Source organism: Manis pentadactyla, chromosome 15 (genome assembly GCF_030020395.1).
Source record: "Manis pentadactyla isolate mManPen7 chromosome 15, mManPen7.hap1, whole genome shotgun sequence".
Classification (NCBI taxonomy): domain Eukaryota; kingdom Metazoa; phylum Chordata; class Mammalia; order Pholidota; family Manidae; genus Manis; species Manis pentadactyla.
In genome coordinates, this window is record NC_080033.1 from 46,079,919 (window position 1) to 46,098,637 (window position 18,719).

The 18,719-nt window shown below is 50.9% G+C and overlaps 1 protein-coding gene across 4 annotated transcripts in view; it reads left to right on the forward strand.

The window, feature by feature from the left end:
* The window catches only part of NLRC5 (NLR family CARD domain containing 5), a 106,243-nt gene extending 88,414 nt beyond the window's left edge, over positions 1-17,829 (forward strand). For all 4 annotated transcript variants that reach the window (XM_036881080.2, XM_036881081.2, XM_057493408.1 and 1 more), the window contains 19 exons: positions 1,614-1,697; positions 1,784-1,867; positions 4,033-4,119; positions 4,599-4,676; positions 5,478-5,561; positions 5,878-5,961; positions 6,961-7,044; positions 7,634-7,717; positions 10,149-10,232; positions 11,424-11,507; positions 11,902-11,985; positions 12,292-12,375; positions 12,517-12,594; positions 13,303-13,386; positions 13,474-13,545; positions 13,827-13,910; positions 15,144-15,227; positions 15,559-15,642; positions 16,475-17,829. In XM_036881080.2, coding sequence (XP_036736975.2) covers positions 1,614-1,697; positions 1,784-1,867; positions 4,033-4,119; positions 4,599-4,676; positions 5,478-5,561; positions 5,878-5,961; positions 6,961-7,044; positions 7,634-7,717; positions 10,149-10,232; positions 11,424-11,507; positions 11,902-11,985; positions 12,292-12,375; positions 12,517-12,594; positions 13,303-13,386; positions 13,474-13,545; positions 13,827-13,910; positions 15,144-15,227; positions 15,559-15,642; positions 16,475-16,586 — 1,603 coding nt within the window. In that variant the 3' untranslated portion in view covers positions 16,587-17,829. The remainder of the gene's footprint in view (positions 1-1,613; positions 1,698-1,783; positions 1,868-4,032; positions 4,120-4,598; positions 4,677-5,477; positions 5,562-5,877; positions 5,962-6,960; positions 7,045-7,633; positions 7,718-10,148; positions 10,233-11,423; positions 11,508-11,901; positions 11,986-12,291; positions 12,376-12,516; positions 12,595-13,302; positions 13,387-13,473; positions 13,546-13,826; positions 13,911-15,143; positions 15,228-15,558; positions 15,643-16,474) is intronic.
* The last annotated feature ends 890 nt before the right edge of the window (positions 17,830-18,719 follow it).

Sequence of the window (18,719 nt, forward strand, 5' to 3'; positions counted from 1 at the left end):
GTAATTCCCAGTCTGGAGTGAGAGGAGAAGGGGAGGGTGCCTGTGGCCGCTTCCATGTCTCCTTCTGCACTGGCCCCGCTCCCCTCAGGCATGCTGCTTCATGCTCACTGCCTGGGTTTGCCTCCCCCAGATCTGCCCCCAAACCCCCCAAGCCTCCAGTCCTTGGTGTGGGCCTTCACACCATATTTGTGCCTCTTCGCCGAGTCCTAACAGTAAACCTGGGGTCTTCTGAGTATCGTGGTAAAGGGCTCAGGCTCTGGAGCCACCTGGGAAGAAAACCAGCTCTCTCACTCACCAGCTGTGCGACCTTGGACAAGTGACTTAACTCTCTGTATTTCAGTTCCTCATCTGTAAAATGGGAATACTAGTAAGACCTACCCCTCAGAGCTACTGTGCGGATTAAATGAGTTCATATGTATAAAGTGCTTGGAAAGGGCCTGGCTCATTCGCACGCTCTGTCAGTTGTTACTATTACCCCCGGTCGCCTAGAGCTCTGGCTCTCTTTCAGCCTCACCACCACTGCTTTGGGTCAGTTCTTCTGCGGGTCTGATTTCAGCTGTGATCATGGCCTCTGATCTGGGCCACTGCCTCTGGCCAGGCCTCCTCCAATCCATGGACCCCACGGCACCCAGAGGGATCGCCTCAGCAAGCACATCTGACTATGCCCTGTACTGCTCTAAGCTCTTCAGTGGCTCCGCATTGCCCCCAGGATGAGGTTCAAATTCCTTAGCCTGCTCTTCTCTCTCACAGTCTGTTCTGGCTCTCACATTCTCCTGTGCTTCCTCAACCCCACACCACATATACACACACAAACTGCACACACAGCACATACACATACACACAAACTATGCACACATCACACACATGTAACACATATATACGTGTACACATGCCCAGTACACATACACAGCACACCACACACACAGCACAAATGCACACACATATTTAGACACAAGGGACCCTTGCTCCTTGTTCAGCAAACATGCCCAGCCAATGAAGCTTCCCTCTGCGCACTCAGCCTGACATTCTCTTCATTGCCTTTTCTAAGATAAAATTAAGACCTGGCTCAAACGTCAGCCCCTTCCGGAAGCCCCCAGTGGCCCCCTGGCATTCTGCAGGGCCATAGCAAGAATCCCAGGCCCTCCTCCTGCCAAGAGGGCCTGGAATGAAGTGGTGCTGGAGGGTAGGGTCGTGGTTACAGGTTTGGGGCCTGGAGTCAAGCAGACTTGGATTGAAACCCGATTCGGCCCTTGCCTTCCAGCTGTGTGTCCTTATGTTAATCAGTTTCTCTGCCTATATGTGACACTGCCAGAATTAAATGAGATGGTGCACGTAAGGCAGGCATGCCTGTTTGCTCACCCTGTGTGCCCAGAGGCTGGCATACAGTCAGGGCTCAACAAGTGACCCACCCCTAGCGCTTTCTTGGGGGATAGTCTCTCCAAAGAGACAGGAAGCTCCCAGAGCGGGAGCCAACCTTAGGCCGTTCCTCAGGCCCTGGTCTAGGCCTTTGCACTCAGTGGGAGGCTGCTCACTGGCACCTGGGGGAGATGAGGAGTCAGGTTGCAGCCCCAGCAGGCCTCACCCAGGCTCTGCCTCTGGCCCTTTGCCCTCAGGCTGAGCGAGTGCCACCTCAAGCCAGAGCATGTGCCCAGACTGGCCGAGGGCCTACACCAGGCCACGCAGCTGACAGAGCTAACGTGAGTGACCAGCCCAGCTCATGGGGGCAGCTAAGGGGTGGGGACTCGCTGCCAGAACCATCCTGGTAACCAACCTCTGTCCCCAGGCTGACCCAGTGCTGCCTGGAACTGGAGCAGCTGACCGTCCTCTTAAGTCTGGTGAGGCGGCCAGTGGGGCTGCTGAATCTCAGGTACCCTCTTCCTCCCCTCCCTGGGAATGAGCCTTGGCATGAGTAGGGGTCAGGGTGGGCACTGGAGAATGGGTCCCCCAGGATTATGGCCCCTAGCCATTTCCTGCACCCAAAACCCTGCCACCTGGACACAGGGCCAACTCTACCCACTAGTCCCAGAGACCCTGCCGGGCACACACAGAAGCCACCCTCCTAGGGGTGGTGGGGGTGGGGAAGGGGTTGCTTATTTGGGGGGACTTAAGTAAAAAGGAAACTCCAAAGGACACCAGCTGACATCAAAAATAATATGTAACAAATGTCATGTTTGTTATGTTCGCTATGACCATTTCAAAACTTTCAGAAAAAGCAGATTGCAAAAAGTAGATTTGAGATTTTGAGAACTCGTATTTCCATCATCTAGGTATGACTATTGTTTGTGTTTTTCCATATTTGCTTCACATTTTTATTTTTTTGGCTGAAGTATTTTCAAGTGAGTTATAGATCTCATAAAATATCACTCCTAAATGTTTTACTATGGATTTTTTTAAATGACATTTTCTACATAATCCTAGTTGAATTCGTACACCTATGAAAATCAGTAGCAATTCCTTAGTGTCATGATTTACTCAGTCCAATCTAAAATTTCCCATTGTCCCTAAATGGGACAGCTGGCTTGTTAGATTTAGGATTTAGTGAGGGTTTACGTTTGCATGGAGTGGTGACAGCTCTTAGGACTCTTAATCCATCTCACCCCCTATTTTCCTTTCTCATGTCAGTGACCTGGGTCAAAACCAGCCACTTGCTGTAGACTGCCCCCCTTTCTGGTCCTGTCTGCTTGCTTCCTCGTGATGTCACTGAGTCTGATCCTCTAACTCCTAACTTTCCTGAAATTGGAAGTTAGATCAAAAGCCTCAGTGAGATCCAGTTACATATTTTGTGTTAAAAAAAAAGTTTAATGGCCATCACTGTGCACTTCTCATCACAACCCATGAGGAGGCACTGGTTGTTCCACGAAATAACCCTTTTAAAAATTGTTATTGTAATACACAGAACAAAACTGACCGTCTTAACCACTTTTAAGGGCACAGTTCAGGGGTAAGAAGTATATTTACATTGTTGTGCAATCACAACCTTTTTCCTATTGCGTAACTGAAACTGTCCCCATTAAACTATATCCTAATTCCCCTTCCCGCTGCGCCTGGCAACCACCATTCTACTCTGTTTCTACGAATACATTACCCTAGGTACCTCATATAAGTGGGAGCATGCAGGATTTATCTTTTTGTCTGGCTTATTTCACTTAGCATAATGTCCTCAACTTCCTTCTAGGTTGTAGCCTGGGTCAGGATTTCCTTCCTATCTAGCTGAATAATACACCACATTTTGTTTATTCACCCACTGGTGGACACTTGGATGGTTTCTGCCTTTTGGTGATTGTAAATAATGCTACTATGAACCTAAGTGTAGACGTATCTCTTTGTATCTCTGCTTTCAATTCTTTTGCATATATACCCAGGATTGCAGGATCGCCCAAAATAACATTTCAAAATAAAACTTTTCTTACTCTAAAAATAATATATACTTGTAGAAATTTGTGGAAAATTCAGAACAGCATAAGAAAGTAGTACTTTGAGAGAAAATGCAACATAACTTTAAAAGCAGGAATATTTTAAGTGATTCTTTTTTCCTGATTCTAAATTAACATATGCTCATTTTAGAAAGTTCCAAAAATGTTGAAAATTAAAGAAATAAAATAAAAACTATTCATGAGAAGTCCACCATCTAAACAACTACTATTAACATTCAATATATTTTCCTCATATCTCTCTCTTTCTCTCCATGTTTTTTTTTACCTCTACATATATATTTGCCCTTTTTTTAAATATAAAATTGGGATCATGTTTTCTATACAATTTTATCTCCATATCTTTGCAACATAACATTATGCAGCCCTTTTCTTAAATCTAAAAATACTGTTTAAAAAAATGACTTTCTGTTTGGATTGTGGCAATAAACTGTTGGAACAAAGTGTAATTTCCTGTTTTACACTTATGCCTAGTTGTATAATTTTATAGTTTTAAAATAGTAAAAGATAAAAAGCCTCTAGGTCCCACTTGGCACTCTCCCCCCAAGCCCTGTCCCCACTCACTCTAGGGGACCTTTATCTGTGTCCCCTTCTATGACAGAGTGGAAGAGCCATGGGTGGGCAAAGCCAGATTGCTCACCCTGCTAGAAGTCTGCACCCAGGCCTCAGGCAACATCACTGAAATAAGGTGAGTCCATGGAGGAGGCCCCCCAAAATCCTTCATCTTTTCATGACCATTGGGACCTTCCCTTATCTAGACATTGGTCTCTTGTCCTATGGGGTAAGAGCTTCATCACTAGCAAATATTCTGAGTCCCCAAGATGACAGGAACCCTTGGGGCATATGTGAGGGGTTTCACATGTTTGTTGGGACTTGTGCAGTAGTCAAGCCACAGTGCCAGAGAGAGGAAGGCAGCCCCTTCAAGGGTTCAAGACAAAGGGTGGTTGGATCCTGGGCAGACGCAGCTGGGAGTCCATGCTGGTTGCCTAGCAGTAACCCCTGGATTACAGCCAGAGGTGACAGAACGGCTTTGGTGTCTCACTGACCTATGTCCAGGTTCCAACTGGGTCTAGGAGCTGAGTCAGTAGGCTGGGCAGCCCCAGCCCCAGCTCAGGCTACATGGGAAAGCTGCCATGATCCTCACATTGGCTGTCTCTTCTTCCTCAGCATTTCCAAGACTCAGCAGCAGCTCTGTATCCAGTTGGAGTTTCCCAGTCAGGAGAACCCAGAGGCCATGGCCCTCAGGTGGGATCCGCTACCCGAGGCTCCAAGGGCGTGGCTGGTGATGGGGTGGAGGTGGGGGGCACTCCTGCTCCTGACCAATGTCTCTCATGCCCTTGCTCAGAGTCCTTTGCTGTCCAAGTCTATGGTCCGTGAGGTCTGGCCCAACCTACCTCTCCGTGCTGTCCATCCCCACCCTAGACCCGGGTCTCAGCTCCAGTCACCCCCTCCAGCTTTCAGATCCCAGCACATCACCTTGCTTCCTTTGACCTAAGCACCTTTGCACAGGCTGTTTCCTGCCCCAGATATTCTCTCCTCCCCTCCTCTCTTCCTCCTTCACTTGGCTAATTCCCACTTCATCCTTAAGGTCTCAGTGTAAATGCCACTTCAGGGAAGTGTTTCTGATCCCTCAGATTTAGTCAAGTCCTCTCATAATCCACTCATAGATGCCTGGATTCACAGCACCTCTAATCCATACAGCACATTTGAGAAATTAAAGTGCCACTGCTTTTGGATGAATGCAGCCCTGCATGTAAACATTCTGGGGAACAGGCCATATTTGGGTCTAAGCCCCAACTCACCCCCTTGGCTAGGTCCCCTTGTGCAGTGAACAACCTGCCCAGCCATACCAGCTACCTCATCTGGACCTCTTCTTCATAGCGTTTCCCATAACTGAATAGTAAATTGTGGGACTTTGTTTGATTACCTTTATTTACACACACATACACCCCATACACACACACATGAAGCTCCTTGTATGCAGGGACTAACTTCCCCATACTGACCCAGGTGTTCAGAAACTGCTCTCTCCCTGTCTACATCCAGGTTGGCTCACTGTGACCTTGGGACCCACCACAACCTTCTTGTTGGGCAGCTGACAGAGACATGTGCCAGGCTGCGGCAGCTCAGGTCAGCCCCCTGCAACCCTGGAGCCCTGAGCTCTCTGGTTGGCCCCAGTGTCCACACCAGGCCACATGTAAGAGGCTGGCCAGGCCAGGATGGGGATGAGCAGAGTGAGACCCTGGTATTCTTGCTTACCTACGCAGGAGAGAATCATACTTGGCCAGGGAGGGGTGAGCCTCAGGGAGGCATAGGGGAGCCCTGCCCCACTGGGACCTCTTGATGGTCCTTTTGCCTCTCTTGGACTCCCCGTCTCTATGTGATGGATGGTTCCTGAGGTGCATCCCACCTGAAATTCTCTGGAATATTCTTGGGTCTTTTTCAGCTTGTCCCAGGTGAACCTCTGCGATGACAGCTCCCTGCTGCTGCAAAGCCTCCTGCTGTCCCTCTCTGAGCTGAAGAAATTCCGGTAGGCGGACACCATGCTCACTCAGGCCCCCTTGAATTCTGCCCTGCCCCCCACACTTCCTGTTCCCCCCAGCCCTGGGCTCAGAGGAGCTGTGTGGCCCCACCCCCGGGGGCCGAACCACACAGGACCGCGGAGACTAGCCCCTCTTTGCCATTCATGATAGTGTCATGATGTTTACACATCAGTCAGTTGTGTCATAGACTGTCGTTCAGCTTAGGTTTGGCGTCTCTTCCTGCTGAGATGTAGGTTCTGCAGCTGTGGCAGGAATCTCACAGAGGTGCTACTGTGTTCTTCTCAGTGCGTCACATCAGGAGGCACATGATGTTCATTTGTCCCCTTACTAGTGATTGTAACTGTGATTACCTGGTTCAGGTGGTGTCTGCCAGATTTCTTCACTTGCAAAGTTATTGTTTTCACCTAACTAACTAGCATCTTGTTAGGAAGATACTTTAAGGCTCTGTAAATACCCTGAAATATACTGCCACTCCTTGAACTTTCACCCACCCATCTGAGCATCCATTGATAATTCTTGGCCTGAATCATATCAGTATGATGGTTGCAAAACTGAGCTTTATCGAACTTCCAATTCTCCTTTAATCCAAATGATTGCATGGTCTGCAAGGTCTCCTTTGGGCCCCTAGGATATCTTTAGCACCTCTCCAGTACTGGCTACTTTGTTTTTAAATGAAGATGTAGAGCTTGTGGTAAACAACAGTAAACCAGTTAGTCTTCACAGGGATGCCCACCTATGGCATACACTGTGAACTTGCCACCTGAGTGATGTGGCTGGGGGACATGCTCAGCCAGTCCATGCGCCTGCCTCCAAGCTCTATCTTGACCTGATTGCAGGGTAGGAGGGATTTATGAAGAGAAGGAGGGCACCTCCCACTGCTGCCAGGAACCACTCCCCATCCCATCCCCTTGCCCTGTGCCACCAGCCTTCGGTACCCCCAAGACACAGTGCTCCTGCCTAACCTACTACCCTTTGACCTCCACCAGGCTGACCTCCAGCTACGTGAGCTCCAAGGGCCTGGAGCACCTGGCATCTGGTCTGAGCCACTGCCACCACCTGGAGGAGCTGGAGTGAGTCATAAGGTGGAGGGATCTGGGAAGGGACGGCCCAGCTGAGAACAAGGGGTGGGCAGCTGAGCCTTTGGTAAGGTGGGAGGTGGGATTTCAACCCATCACTTTATCTGGCTATGGCCTGGGGAAGGCTGAGCACTATATTCTTGGTCCCAACTTAACCACTCATGCAGAGTGACCCTGGGCAAATACTGTACCTCTCTGGGCTTGGATTGCTTCATCTAAAACATAAAACGGGGCTCATCATGCTTCTCTGCCTAGGGTGGCTATGGATGTTGGGGCATAGAGAGGGCTATGGGGTGGAAGGGATCCTTGCAGGCGTGCGTCCCTTGTCCCTGCAGCCTTCATCCAGGGCGTCCTTTCTCAGGTCGGCTATGACTATCATGGCCCCCTCCTCAGGAACTCCAAAGTTTGATTCTTGGAGCCAGAAATGCCCCCATGGGGTTTGGACAAGGGGAGTGGTCTAGAATCTGCAGATCAGAGCTGTCCTCCTGGGGGCACCAAGGCACAGAAGGGGGCCAATGAGACAGCTCAACTCCAGGGGCTGGTAGTCTTGTCTGACAGTCACCTCATACTTCGCCCCCTCCAGCTTGTCTAACAATCAATTTGGTGAAGAAGACACCAAGGTGCTGATGGAGGCCCTTGAGGGCAAGTGCTGTCTGAAGAGGCTTGAGTAAGTGCAGGTGGTGGTGGTGAATTGCGGGTGTGGATGGGGTTTTGGAAGCATGCCTAGGAACTTTTGAATCTCTTGGGAACACAAACTGTCAAATCCCTGGATGGACCCATGTGAGCTGAATGCTCTCCCTCTAACTTCTTACCTGCCTCTGAGTGACATTAAAATGCTTGATCATAGGAAACAGAACACTCACTCAAACGGACCCAACCCAAAAATGTACTGGCTCCTGTCACAGAAAATCACAAGGCATCTGACTTCAGGCATGGCTGGATCCAGGGGTTCTATACTTGCTCCCCCCACCCCCCACCCCCCACCCCCCATCTTGATTTCATTTTCAGGCAGACTGTCCCCACAGGTACAGGCTTACTTTCTACCAGCTAAGTAGCAAGAGAGCACCTTCTCAAGGCCCTTGATTAAATCCCAGTGGCCTAGCTAGGGTCATGTGCCCATCCCTAATCCAATCACTGTGGCTGTAAGCACGCAATTGGCCAGATCTGGGTCACGTGCCCACCCAACTATCTGAGTTGGAGCAGGGAGGTATTTCAGGCTTCTGTTAACAGAAGAAGGGGAAAAAACTCTGGGCGAGAAAAACCTCACACATGTCTACTGCCATTTGCCTACAATCATTTCCTTAGTAACTGGCAACTTTTAGTCCCCCCTATAATCTGGAGTTACCAAATTCTTAGAAACACCAGAAACAGCCTCAGAAACACCAGAAACAGACCTGTGTGGGACAGGTCCCCATCTTGCACAGACATAATAGCATCCAGACAGAACATGTAACAGGGCATTTTCAGCTTTTTATCTTTTGAGTTTTTCTGATGACCAGAAATGCACACAACTTAGAAAAAGTTCCATCACTGCCGAAATGTGTAACAAAGGACATGGAATTCCCTGGCAAGGACACCTCTTGGGAACACTGTGCGTGAGCAGTTTGTGAATTTTTCTCCAGACTTTTTATGACATGTTTTAAATACACTTTTAAAATAGGCTTTTGACTTTTTGCCCCTTAACAATGAAATTCCCCCACTTTGTCCCTCTTTGCCTGCCCTGGGAATGAGAGTGGGGGGTGCTAATAAGTAGACCTTTGACCAGAGGGTCTGCCTCTCTTCCCATCAAGCTGTTTCTTTGGCCTTCCGCTGTGTACCTGCACCTCTGCTCAGCCTCCCTTCCTTCTGGAAGCTTTTATTTGGGGGGTAGGAGGCCCAGTGAGATCATTCAGTGGCTCATTCAGACATTTGAGACAAATATATAATCACCTAGGTGCCTGGGCCAGAGCCAGGAGCTGGGCTGCTATGGAGAACAGGGCAGATGTGTTGCCCTTTCTACCGATTTCCCAGGCATCCATGCTGTTCCCCCCATCACCACCTCAGCCACCCAGTCTGTAAAGTGAGCACCAACCTCTCTTTCCTGTCTGAAGATAGAGAGTGGATCTTCGCGGCCCAGAGGCCCCTTCTGGTTTCAAATCTGTTATTGCTGAGTGTCTCCTCCGTGACAAGCAGCTCCCCTCAAATCCAGTTGACTTCTTTCACTTTCCATCTGTAGCAAAATATTTAGGGGCACACAGCCTGGTTAGGAGCCACCCACCTGGGTTCATCTTTTGGTAGGATGACCAACTGTCCCAGTTTCTCCAGGGCTCACAGTCCCTTATCTTGGAAAACGATTCAGTTCTACACAAACCAGGACAGTTATCATCTCTTTGTTCTATGTCCCAAAGTGTGAGTTTAGGCCATTTACTTAAGCTCTCTGTCCTTTTCTCCTCTTCTTAACTTTGGGGATAATAGCTGCACCTACTTCCTAGGATTGTCGTGGGGGTTAGATGAGATGATACATATTAGAACAGAGGCTGGTACAGAGCTCACACTCGAAGTATTGGCTGTTATTTATTCCCCCCTCCTAGCTGGCCTGGGGGCTTTAAGGACATGATCCCATGGGTAACATGTGGCTGGGGCCCGGGAATGAGTATGAGCCCTAAAGTCTTGGGTTCTATTCCAGATACTGCTACTTTCTGCATGTGACCTTGTAAAAGGGGGTCTTCTTATTCTGAGCCTCAGTATTCCTCATCTGTAAAATGGGGATGGTAATAGACCCACCTCTCAAGATTGCCCTGAGTCCAGGGCAGGGCCCATAGTATGTACTTGATATGGTTGGGATGATTACTGGTCAGTAGTCTGGGTCCCGTGTGATTCAGAATATAGAACTGCTGCCTGGATGACCTTAATAATTTGTTCAGAGAAATGGCATTTGGATTCCCCAGTTACGTTTTGTACAACGTTTTATGCTGTGTGGGTATAGGTGGCCATCTTGGAGGTCACTGGGCATTGCTAAGCAGTGAGGTATCAAGCCCCTGGGCTGCACAAGGCTTCAGTCTGCACCTGGGACCCAACCTGAGCCCCACCCATTCCTCCTCTACCCTCCTTTCCCTCAGTCTCAGCCACCTCCCACTGGGCAGCTACTCCCTGGCCATGCTCACTCAAGGACTAAGCCACATGACCCTCCTGCAGAGCCTCCGGTGAGTGACCGAGTGTCCCCAGGGGGATGAGTGGAAGGATGCACTCCCCAGCTCTGTTGGGAAGCCCTGGGGGCACATGCCTGGGGACCCTCCATGGCTCCTGTCCTGGGGATATTCACATCCTCTATCAGGTTGATGCCCACTGCTCTTGCCTTTTAGTGTTACCAACTTCTGGCTGTGAAAGTGACCTGAGGTATCAGGCCTAAATTCTAGAACAACCTTTAATGTACACAAATTCACCCTGTGTTGTTGTTCACATTTATTGTCCCATGGGTATGGGTTGCCTAGATTCTGCATCTCTAACAAGCTCCCAAGTGAGACCAGCTCTGGGGCCCACCAATCGCACTTTGAGAAGTGAGGGTCTCAGCTTAGATCTGCTGACCTTGACATCTGCCCCTTGTGCCCCTGGCCACTTTGATAAACAAGTATCACATGCTCTTTTCTTATGAGTTTTCAAAATATGAGATACTTTGACTAAAAACAAACTCTAGAATGGCACGAAGCATAGCTTTGTTCTTACCCAACTCTGGCTGTGCAGTGTGCATCAGAAATGAGGTCAGGGGTCAGCAAAGCCTATCAGACGGGACCAGGTCATTTCACCCAAAATTAGTTTACCAAAAGGAAGTTTGCTAAAATTTAATTTGGGAAACAACCAAAATCTTCAAATACTTAACGTGGGGCTAAGACAGTTTGCCTCTGCTGTTTTGCTTTGTTTTACCCACCTCACAGAGGCAGGGTAAGGTCAGGGTCAAGAAAAGACAATAAAATGAGTTTATGGAAAAGACCACCATATGTATAGATTAGAAAACCATATGCCCTGGAGAAATGATTTGCCTGAAATTGGCATTCGGCTGGGCTGGCCTGAAAATCCCTGTTACAGAGGCTGAGACAAAGCCTGGCCAAACCAAAAAGTGTGGCCACTGTTCCCGGGCTAGGGGTTCTGGGCTTTCATTTCCACCTTGTCTGTAAGCCACTGGGAGCCTTTGGCCAGTCATGGCTCCTCCCTGGGCTTCAGTTTTCTCATCTGGGCATTGGGTACAGTTATTCCCATCTTGCCAGTCCCCCTCTCTCCCCTCCCAGAAGTTTGTGGCTGGCCTATGAGTTCCTGGATGTGTGAAGTCTTTGCAAACTGTAGAGTTCTTAGCATAGCACCTGCAAAGGCCTTTACTCCTAAGACTTCCGCTTCTCCAGTCTGAGCAGGAACAACCTTGGTGATGTCGGCTGCTGCCACCTTTCTGAGGCTCTCAGAGCTGCCACCAGCTTGGAGGAACTGGGGTGAGTTGCCTGTCCCACCCCAAAGACAAGACAGCTTTGGCCGGGGAAGATGACAAAAGCGAGAGGCTCCTGGAGTACATTCCTCACTTCCCAGTCTCATCTCCTTCACCCACATCCATGCTGTGTGACCCCTTGAACATGGGAGACCCAAAGATAAGATGTGAGAGTGTGGATTGCAGCAAGAGGGATTTAGGTCAGACACTAAGGAGAACATCCTAAACAGAAGACAAGAGTTTGGAGTCCTCACCCAACAAAGGCTGAGGGGACGCTTGCAGTGTGAGCAGAGGTCTCTCTCTAGACTTTGGCTCCTCTTCTGTTCAGGGAGGGGAAAGTAGACAGGATGAGATGGAGGGCAGGCTGGTGGTTTCACTTTTCTTGCTGTTCTCTCCCTAAGCTTGAGCCACAACCAAATCGGAGATGCTGGTGCCCAGCACGTAGCTGCCATCCTACTGGGTCTGCCCAAGCTCAGGAAGCTTGAGTGAGTGGCCCGCCTGCTGACAGGGGCCCTCAGTGGCTTCGCTGTGGTCTGGGGAGGCACTGGCCCTTGGCTCGGGTTCCTATTCCTCCCCCAGCCTCTGTGTCCAGACAGTGGGGCTGGGTTACCTCCTGGCCGTGCTGACTGTGGGACCTGAGTTGGCCTGGCCCTTCTCCACTCTGGGCCTTTCTGCCCCATCAGGCTGGGAAGGTGTATGGCACTGGGTGCTGCCTTTTTGGGACCCAGCAGGTGGGGTGGGCTGGAGGGAGGCAGGGAGTCCCAGAGGCTGATGCTCTGCCCCTCCCTCAGCCTCTCAGCAAATGGCATTGGCCCGGCTGGCGGAGCATGGCTGGCGGAGCCTCTCACCCTTTGCAGGGACCTGGAAGAACTGATGTGAGTGTGTGCCCAGGTGGGCTTCCCTCTGCCCCCTGCATCTCCACAGCCCACCTGGGCCTCATCTCCCCCAGTGGGCACAGGGCAGGGGTCTGGACCTGGCCAGCCTGGTGCTCACCCTCATCTTCTCTTCTTTTCCAGGCTCGGCTGCAATGCTCTAGGGGACTCCACAGCCCTGGGGCTGGCCCGGGGGCTGCCCCAACACTTGAGGGTCCTGCAGTGAGTGTCACCCTGCCAGGAGCATATGCAAGGCTAGTGAGGAGGGGTTCCCTAGGAGCGGGGAGTCAAGATGCCCATCAGCTGAGCTGCCCTGCCTTAGGTCAAACTTGGTGCATCTGGGGGCTAGCTCCCACTCCTGCCTGGCCCTCCCCTCCCTCAGGAGTCTGGGGCAGGGAAGTCGGGAGGCCTAGCCTAGTCCTGGATCTGCAGACCAGCCCCTGTGTGGCCTTGGCCACTTCACTGTCAGTTTCCTTATCTGAGAAGGAAGTACAACAAGCCCAGCTCAGCAGGCCCCTCAGCCAGTCTCTGTGGCTGAATGAGGAAGTGTCAGCAAAGGGCTATGCAGCAGAAAAGGGCCAAGCAGCACAGCCTCAGCACTTCACAGTTTAGGTCCATGGTTTCATTTGAGCCTCAAAGCAGCCTCGTGGCCCGGATTTCTATTTGCTCCATTTTTCAGGCAGGGAACTAAAGCCAGGAGAGGCATGGAGAGCTTACCTTTCTTATACATGAAGGAGCCAAGCCTTGAACTTGGGATGTCAGTCCCCCAAAGCCAGGGCCCTTGGTACCAACCCAGGTCTTGTGTGGATGGGGAGGGGGCTGGGAGTGGCAGTTACCCAGAGACTGTCCTAGGTCTGCTGGTACAGCCTGAGATAAGGCTGGGGTCGGGGGTGGATCTGGGCTCCCCTTACCCGCTTACCCTTTCCCCAGCCTGCCGTCCAGCCGTCTGGGCCCAGAAGGGGTGCTGAGCCTGGGCCAGGCCCTGGATGGATGTCCACATGTGGAAGAAATCAGGTCAGTAGGGGCCATGGAACCTGGGCAGGGGGACAGGCCAAGGAGGGTCTGGGAGTTTCTCTCACAGGCGTCTCCTCTGCCCTGCAGTTTGGCAGAAAACAGCCTGGCTGGAGGGGTCCCACATTTCTGTCAGGGGCTCCCACTGCTCAGGCAGATCGAGTAAGTAGACCCCCTGATCACCTGGGAAGCTGGGGTGGGGTGAGTGTGGCCCTTCTCCGGCTAAGCCTGACACCTGGGATGGCCTTTGAAGTGACAGAGGCCTCAGGTACAGGGGCAGCCTGGAGCAAGAGGGACACCTTCCTAGGACTCCCACCCTGCCCCACACCCTGGCTTCTTGGCTCCCTCCCACCCTGACAGCAGGGAGGGGAGAGTGGGGACTGGCTGGGGGAGGGGAGCCCCTAACTCAGACACCCTCCATCCATGCCCTTCTCTTTCTCCAGCCTAGTTTCATGTGAGATTGATAACCAGACTGCCAAGCCCCTGGCTGCCAGCTTCGTGCTCTGCCCGGCTCTAGAAGAAATCTTGTGAGTGTTGGAAGGTTTGCTTCTTGGGAAAAGCAGATGTCTGGGGGCTTGGCCCCAGCCTGCTGTACAGCATGAAGCTGGTCCCTTCCTCCCCCAGCTGGTCTCCCATCTGTAAACGGGGAAGGTTATTCTTACTTAAACCTCTTCACAGAGGAACTTTTAACACTTGAGCTTTGAGTGATGTTGGGCAAAGCCACTCATCTGCTGCTGCGTGTTTACCCACCTGTGGAGTGGCAGGAGGGAAGGTGGATCAAACCCAGATGATTTCTACAGGTTTGCCCCCAGCCTGCCCTTTGGGAGGCAGCTGAATAGACTACCTTGCCTGGTTTACGGAGCCTCGATTTACAAACCACCTGTTCATAGTGAAGAATGGCTGAAACCAGCAGGTCCCGGACCTGCCTGCTGACTCTGCCCACTTCCCCTTTGGCAATAGGAGGGAGGCCCTGCCCCACTGCCCCAGGAGTAAACTAGACCCAGGACTAGCCTGGGACCCTGGCAGCGGTATAGAAGAAATGCAATTTCCTAAATTATAGGCTACAAGTGATTAAAAGAGGATTTGGGTTGGGGTTTGTATCCTAAAGGTTTAAGCCTTCTCATTATATTACAGCAGAGAGAGTCTCCGATTAGTGCTCGTTACCACCTGACCCTGGGGATTCTCCCTTTTTAACCAATAGGGGGCAGGCCGCAGGCTCAGCACCCTTGGAAGGAGAGGCTTCAGCTAGAAGTTGTTTGTACTGTGTTTAGCCTTGTAACTATCTTCTATTTAGGGTCCTCAACACAGGTTTTCCATTGATAGTAGTGATAAGTAGTTCCTAAGGCTAACTTCTTATAGTTAAAAAAAAGGGTTGGGAGAGGACTGATTTAAAGAAAACTATAACACAATAAAAATACAGGACGTGCATGGCTATGGCAAGTATTACGATGAAGTCACATGTACAAGGGAAGGGTGGATCATAACATTGTTCTGCAGACCATGTGTTCTGAACTCTCAGGTCAGCCAGCTCCTAAGCTGACTGTATTCTTGAGGTATGACCAGTTTGGGAAACAGGGTTGGTGGGGTGGAAGGGCCACTTGTGACCTGAAAGTTCTTCAGGACAGGGTACACGAGCACTCTGTCAGGCGGCCTCTCTTGTACCTGCATGACAGCCCCGCCCACCGTTGGTCCCCAGCCCTTCCCACCTGCCACCTTTGTCTCACTGTTGTCCTGCTGACCTTAAGACTCTCGCCCTGCAGGCTGTCCTGGAATCTGCTTGGGGATGAGGCGGCTGCTGAGCTGGCTCAGATCCTGCCACAGATGGGCCGGCTGAAGAGAATGGAGTATGAAGGGCAATTCCTGGGAAACCAGAACAGGATGGGCAGAAGGGGACCTGTGTCCTGGGGAAAGCCAAGAGGCCACCGGGTCAGGGCCCTGCCTCCCAGGAAGCCCTCCTTGAGTTACACAGTCTGGTCTGCCCCAAGCCCCTGTCAAGCTTAGCTCTCCCTGGGTCCCAACCTTCAGCCTTCCTGCTGCACTGCTGTCTGTTGGGCTCGCTAAGCAGATGTGTAGGGAGCCCATGTGTCCCCATTGTGACCTGGTGGGGGTGTATCAGAGGCCCCTCCACCCAGTCTCATGCCAGTCTCTTTCCTCTCCTTGCGGTCTGTTGGGAAGCCTGGAGAAGAATCAGATCACAGCTCGTGGAGCCTGGCTCCTGGCTGAAGGGCTGGCCCAGGGGTCCGGCATCCAAGTCATCCGGTAACAAGGGCTTTCAGGGGCAGGAATGGTGGGTGGAGGCCACAGCAACCTCTACATCATTAAGGGGACTGACTCCCTGCAGGAGGAGACAGGACCTGGGTTGGGGATTATCAAAGGAGAGTTAGACCATTCCACCAGGAATTCGGTAGCAAGCAGAACCAGATCAAATTCCAGCTCTGTCATTTGTCCATCGTGTTACTTCACATCAGTAACTCAACCTCTCTGAACCTCAATTTCCTCATCTGTAGAATAGGGATAATGGATAATGATAGTACCTACCTTGGAGAGTTGCTGTGAGGATGAAATGATTATGAAAAGCACTGAGTACAATGCCTAGCACATAGTAAGCACTTAAAATGGTAACTATAGTCAGAGCTACTACATACGGTTGTATAGGTTGTGCACTGCACAGTCATTGATTCTAAGGACACCATTCACATAGTAGACATGCTGGATTTCCAGGAAATGGTAGTGAAGTATCTTGTTCTATAGAAATTAGTAGATTTGGATAATTTCAGATGATGGAAGTAAAGTATCCTGAAGAAGGGGAGCTTTCTCCTTATTTGCACAAATGTGTCATGTGAGCATGGCCCTGGCTGGGATCACTAGCTCCAGGGAAGAAGAGTGAGTGGGAGAAGTCAGGAGGTGGGTGTGCAGGATACCATCTTCTTTAGGAGAGCCACACTCATCAAATACCTGCTTCTGCCAGGTAACTCTGGCCCTTCCCCTTTTGGGGCTCAGTCTCCCCATTCATTAAATAGGACAGGTGGGCAGAGACAAAAGGATGAATGAGTGGCTCACAGTGCTGAGTGCCTGTCTCTGTGCCCTACAGCCTCTGGAATAATCCCATCCCTGCTAACATGGCCCAGCGTCTGCAGAGCCAGGAGCCCAGGCTGGACTTTGCTTTCTTCGACAACCAGGCACAGACACCTTGGGGTACTTGATGACTCTCAAGACTCTTCGAATCCAGTCAACTGAAGCCAAATTCCACCTACCAGTATAGAGGGCTCAGGAAAAATGCCTCAGCTGGGGGCCCCTGCATGCTGCCCCAGGAGGGAGGGCCATGTTTGTCCTGCTACAGTTCAGAGAAGACTTTTTTGGGGACCAGGAGCCTAGTATGGCCAATAGACTACCTTACATCACATATGAAAGGCATGACCAACTGGGGTCATGTGGCACAATGAGGGTGTCATGATGTGATGCATGACGCAGAAAGTCACACATGGCCAAGTCACATGTGACATTAAATGGAACTAGCAGTGTGGCCTGTTCATGGGTCAGTGGCATGGACCCTAGCACCACATGTGGCAGGATACATGATTGGTGGCCCATATATGACATGTAACAGATGTCCATGTCATATGGCATGTGGCTGGCCAGATGCCCTCATGGTGGTCCAAGACCTAATTTATTACTTTTTAAAACCAGTATATATTTATAGATTACATTTCCAGAGCAGCTAAGCCAGGCAATGTCTTCCACCCAGAACTGAGGTGGGAAGAGTGTCCAAGCACTGACCAGCCCAGAGGCCTAAGGCCTAAGGTTCTGGGCCAAGGCGGGGACTCAGCTATGAGACTTCTGAATGAACCACTCCTGCCTAAAGCCTCAGTTTTGCCATCTGCAAGCTGGGTGCCCCCCTTCCCCTTAAATGCTAGCTTCCAAGGACTTTGGGCCCAGGTCCACGTAGAGCCAGTCTCATCTTGGGAATGGACAGGCCTGGTCTGTCCTGTGTAAGAGACAAAGCCAGGTCTAAGGGGGCAGGGTGAGCACTGCCAAAATAATCAGGCAAGGCCACTGGGTGCAGCCACTACCTCAGCAGGATCGGAGAGCTCCCAGAGGCTGCACCTGTTAGTGTTCTTGCTCCTTTCAAAAGGGCCCAAGGATGACTCTGCTCCGCTCAGCCAAGTCTGACCAGTAAAATGTGGATGCCCTTCCAGCTGCTAGCCTGAGTCTGATGTGTCCCTCTGTCTCACCGTGGTCAGAAGTGCTCACCCCTGCCCTGGGCACTGGAGAGCAGACCAGACCCCAGAGAGGTGTGCTGAGAGGAGCACTGGTCTGGGGGTCAGGAGACATGGGGCCACGTCCAGACCCCGTCTCTGTGTGGTCATGGGGTCATGGACAAGTCATCTCCTCTCTCTGGACCTCACCTGAACCATGAGGGTATTATAAAGCTCAAAGTGTTAGAAACCTTCTTTGTTTGATTTGTGTTATATTTAAATTCTTTTCTGAATTGTCAATATTTAAAACAGGGAACTCTTACATAAAAATCCACATTTTTGGCTTTTTTAGGTGTTAGTCTGGCATTCCCACTCCAGAGGAGTCTTCTGGAGCCACGTGGCTGTGCCTTTTAGATGAGGCACACATCTCTTAGTTTGCCACAGTCTCCATCCTTCCCTTTTGCTGCTTGCCAGGCTCTTGCAAGAGCCTGGAAACTCCTGACCTAGAGGCCTCCCACTGGCTCATGGTACATTAGGAACATGGCTTTGGAAGTCAGATGGGCATGGAATGGACTGTCACTTGACCCCTTGCTGCCCCTCTTTGGGGCCAAGAACTGTTTCTGTACGTGAGTTAGTAACACCCCCAGATCCCTAGGACTTGGGGAGGGGTCAGGGAAGCAAGCAGGTATACGAAGTCCCCAGTATTAAGTAGGTACTGGTTACATGTTTGTTCCCTTCCCCTTTTAGAGTTGAACATCATATGAGGTGGAAACATGTGCTTGAAACGACAGGAGAATATCACGCCCTCTCTGTCACCTGCCTGTGGGCTGAACAAGTTGATCTCAGGGAGCCTTCCTCCAGAGCTGAGCCTCATTGTGAAAAATGAGCAGGGAGGGTGCAGTTACCACTGCGCACCACTCGAGGGCAGGCTGGCCCACTGGCAATTTTAGAGAGACCTTCCTTCACCGCTGAACCCAGAACCAAGATAACAGGTGATGCCAGGGGCTGGTAGCTCACCTAGATGGCTCGGTCCTGACTTTTGCCACCCTCCATGTGGTCCCCAGTCCCCGACCAAGCATGAGGAGAAAGTGTCCTGCCAAGTGCCAAGTGCCAACACCAGCACAAGGACACTCATACTGG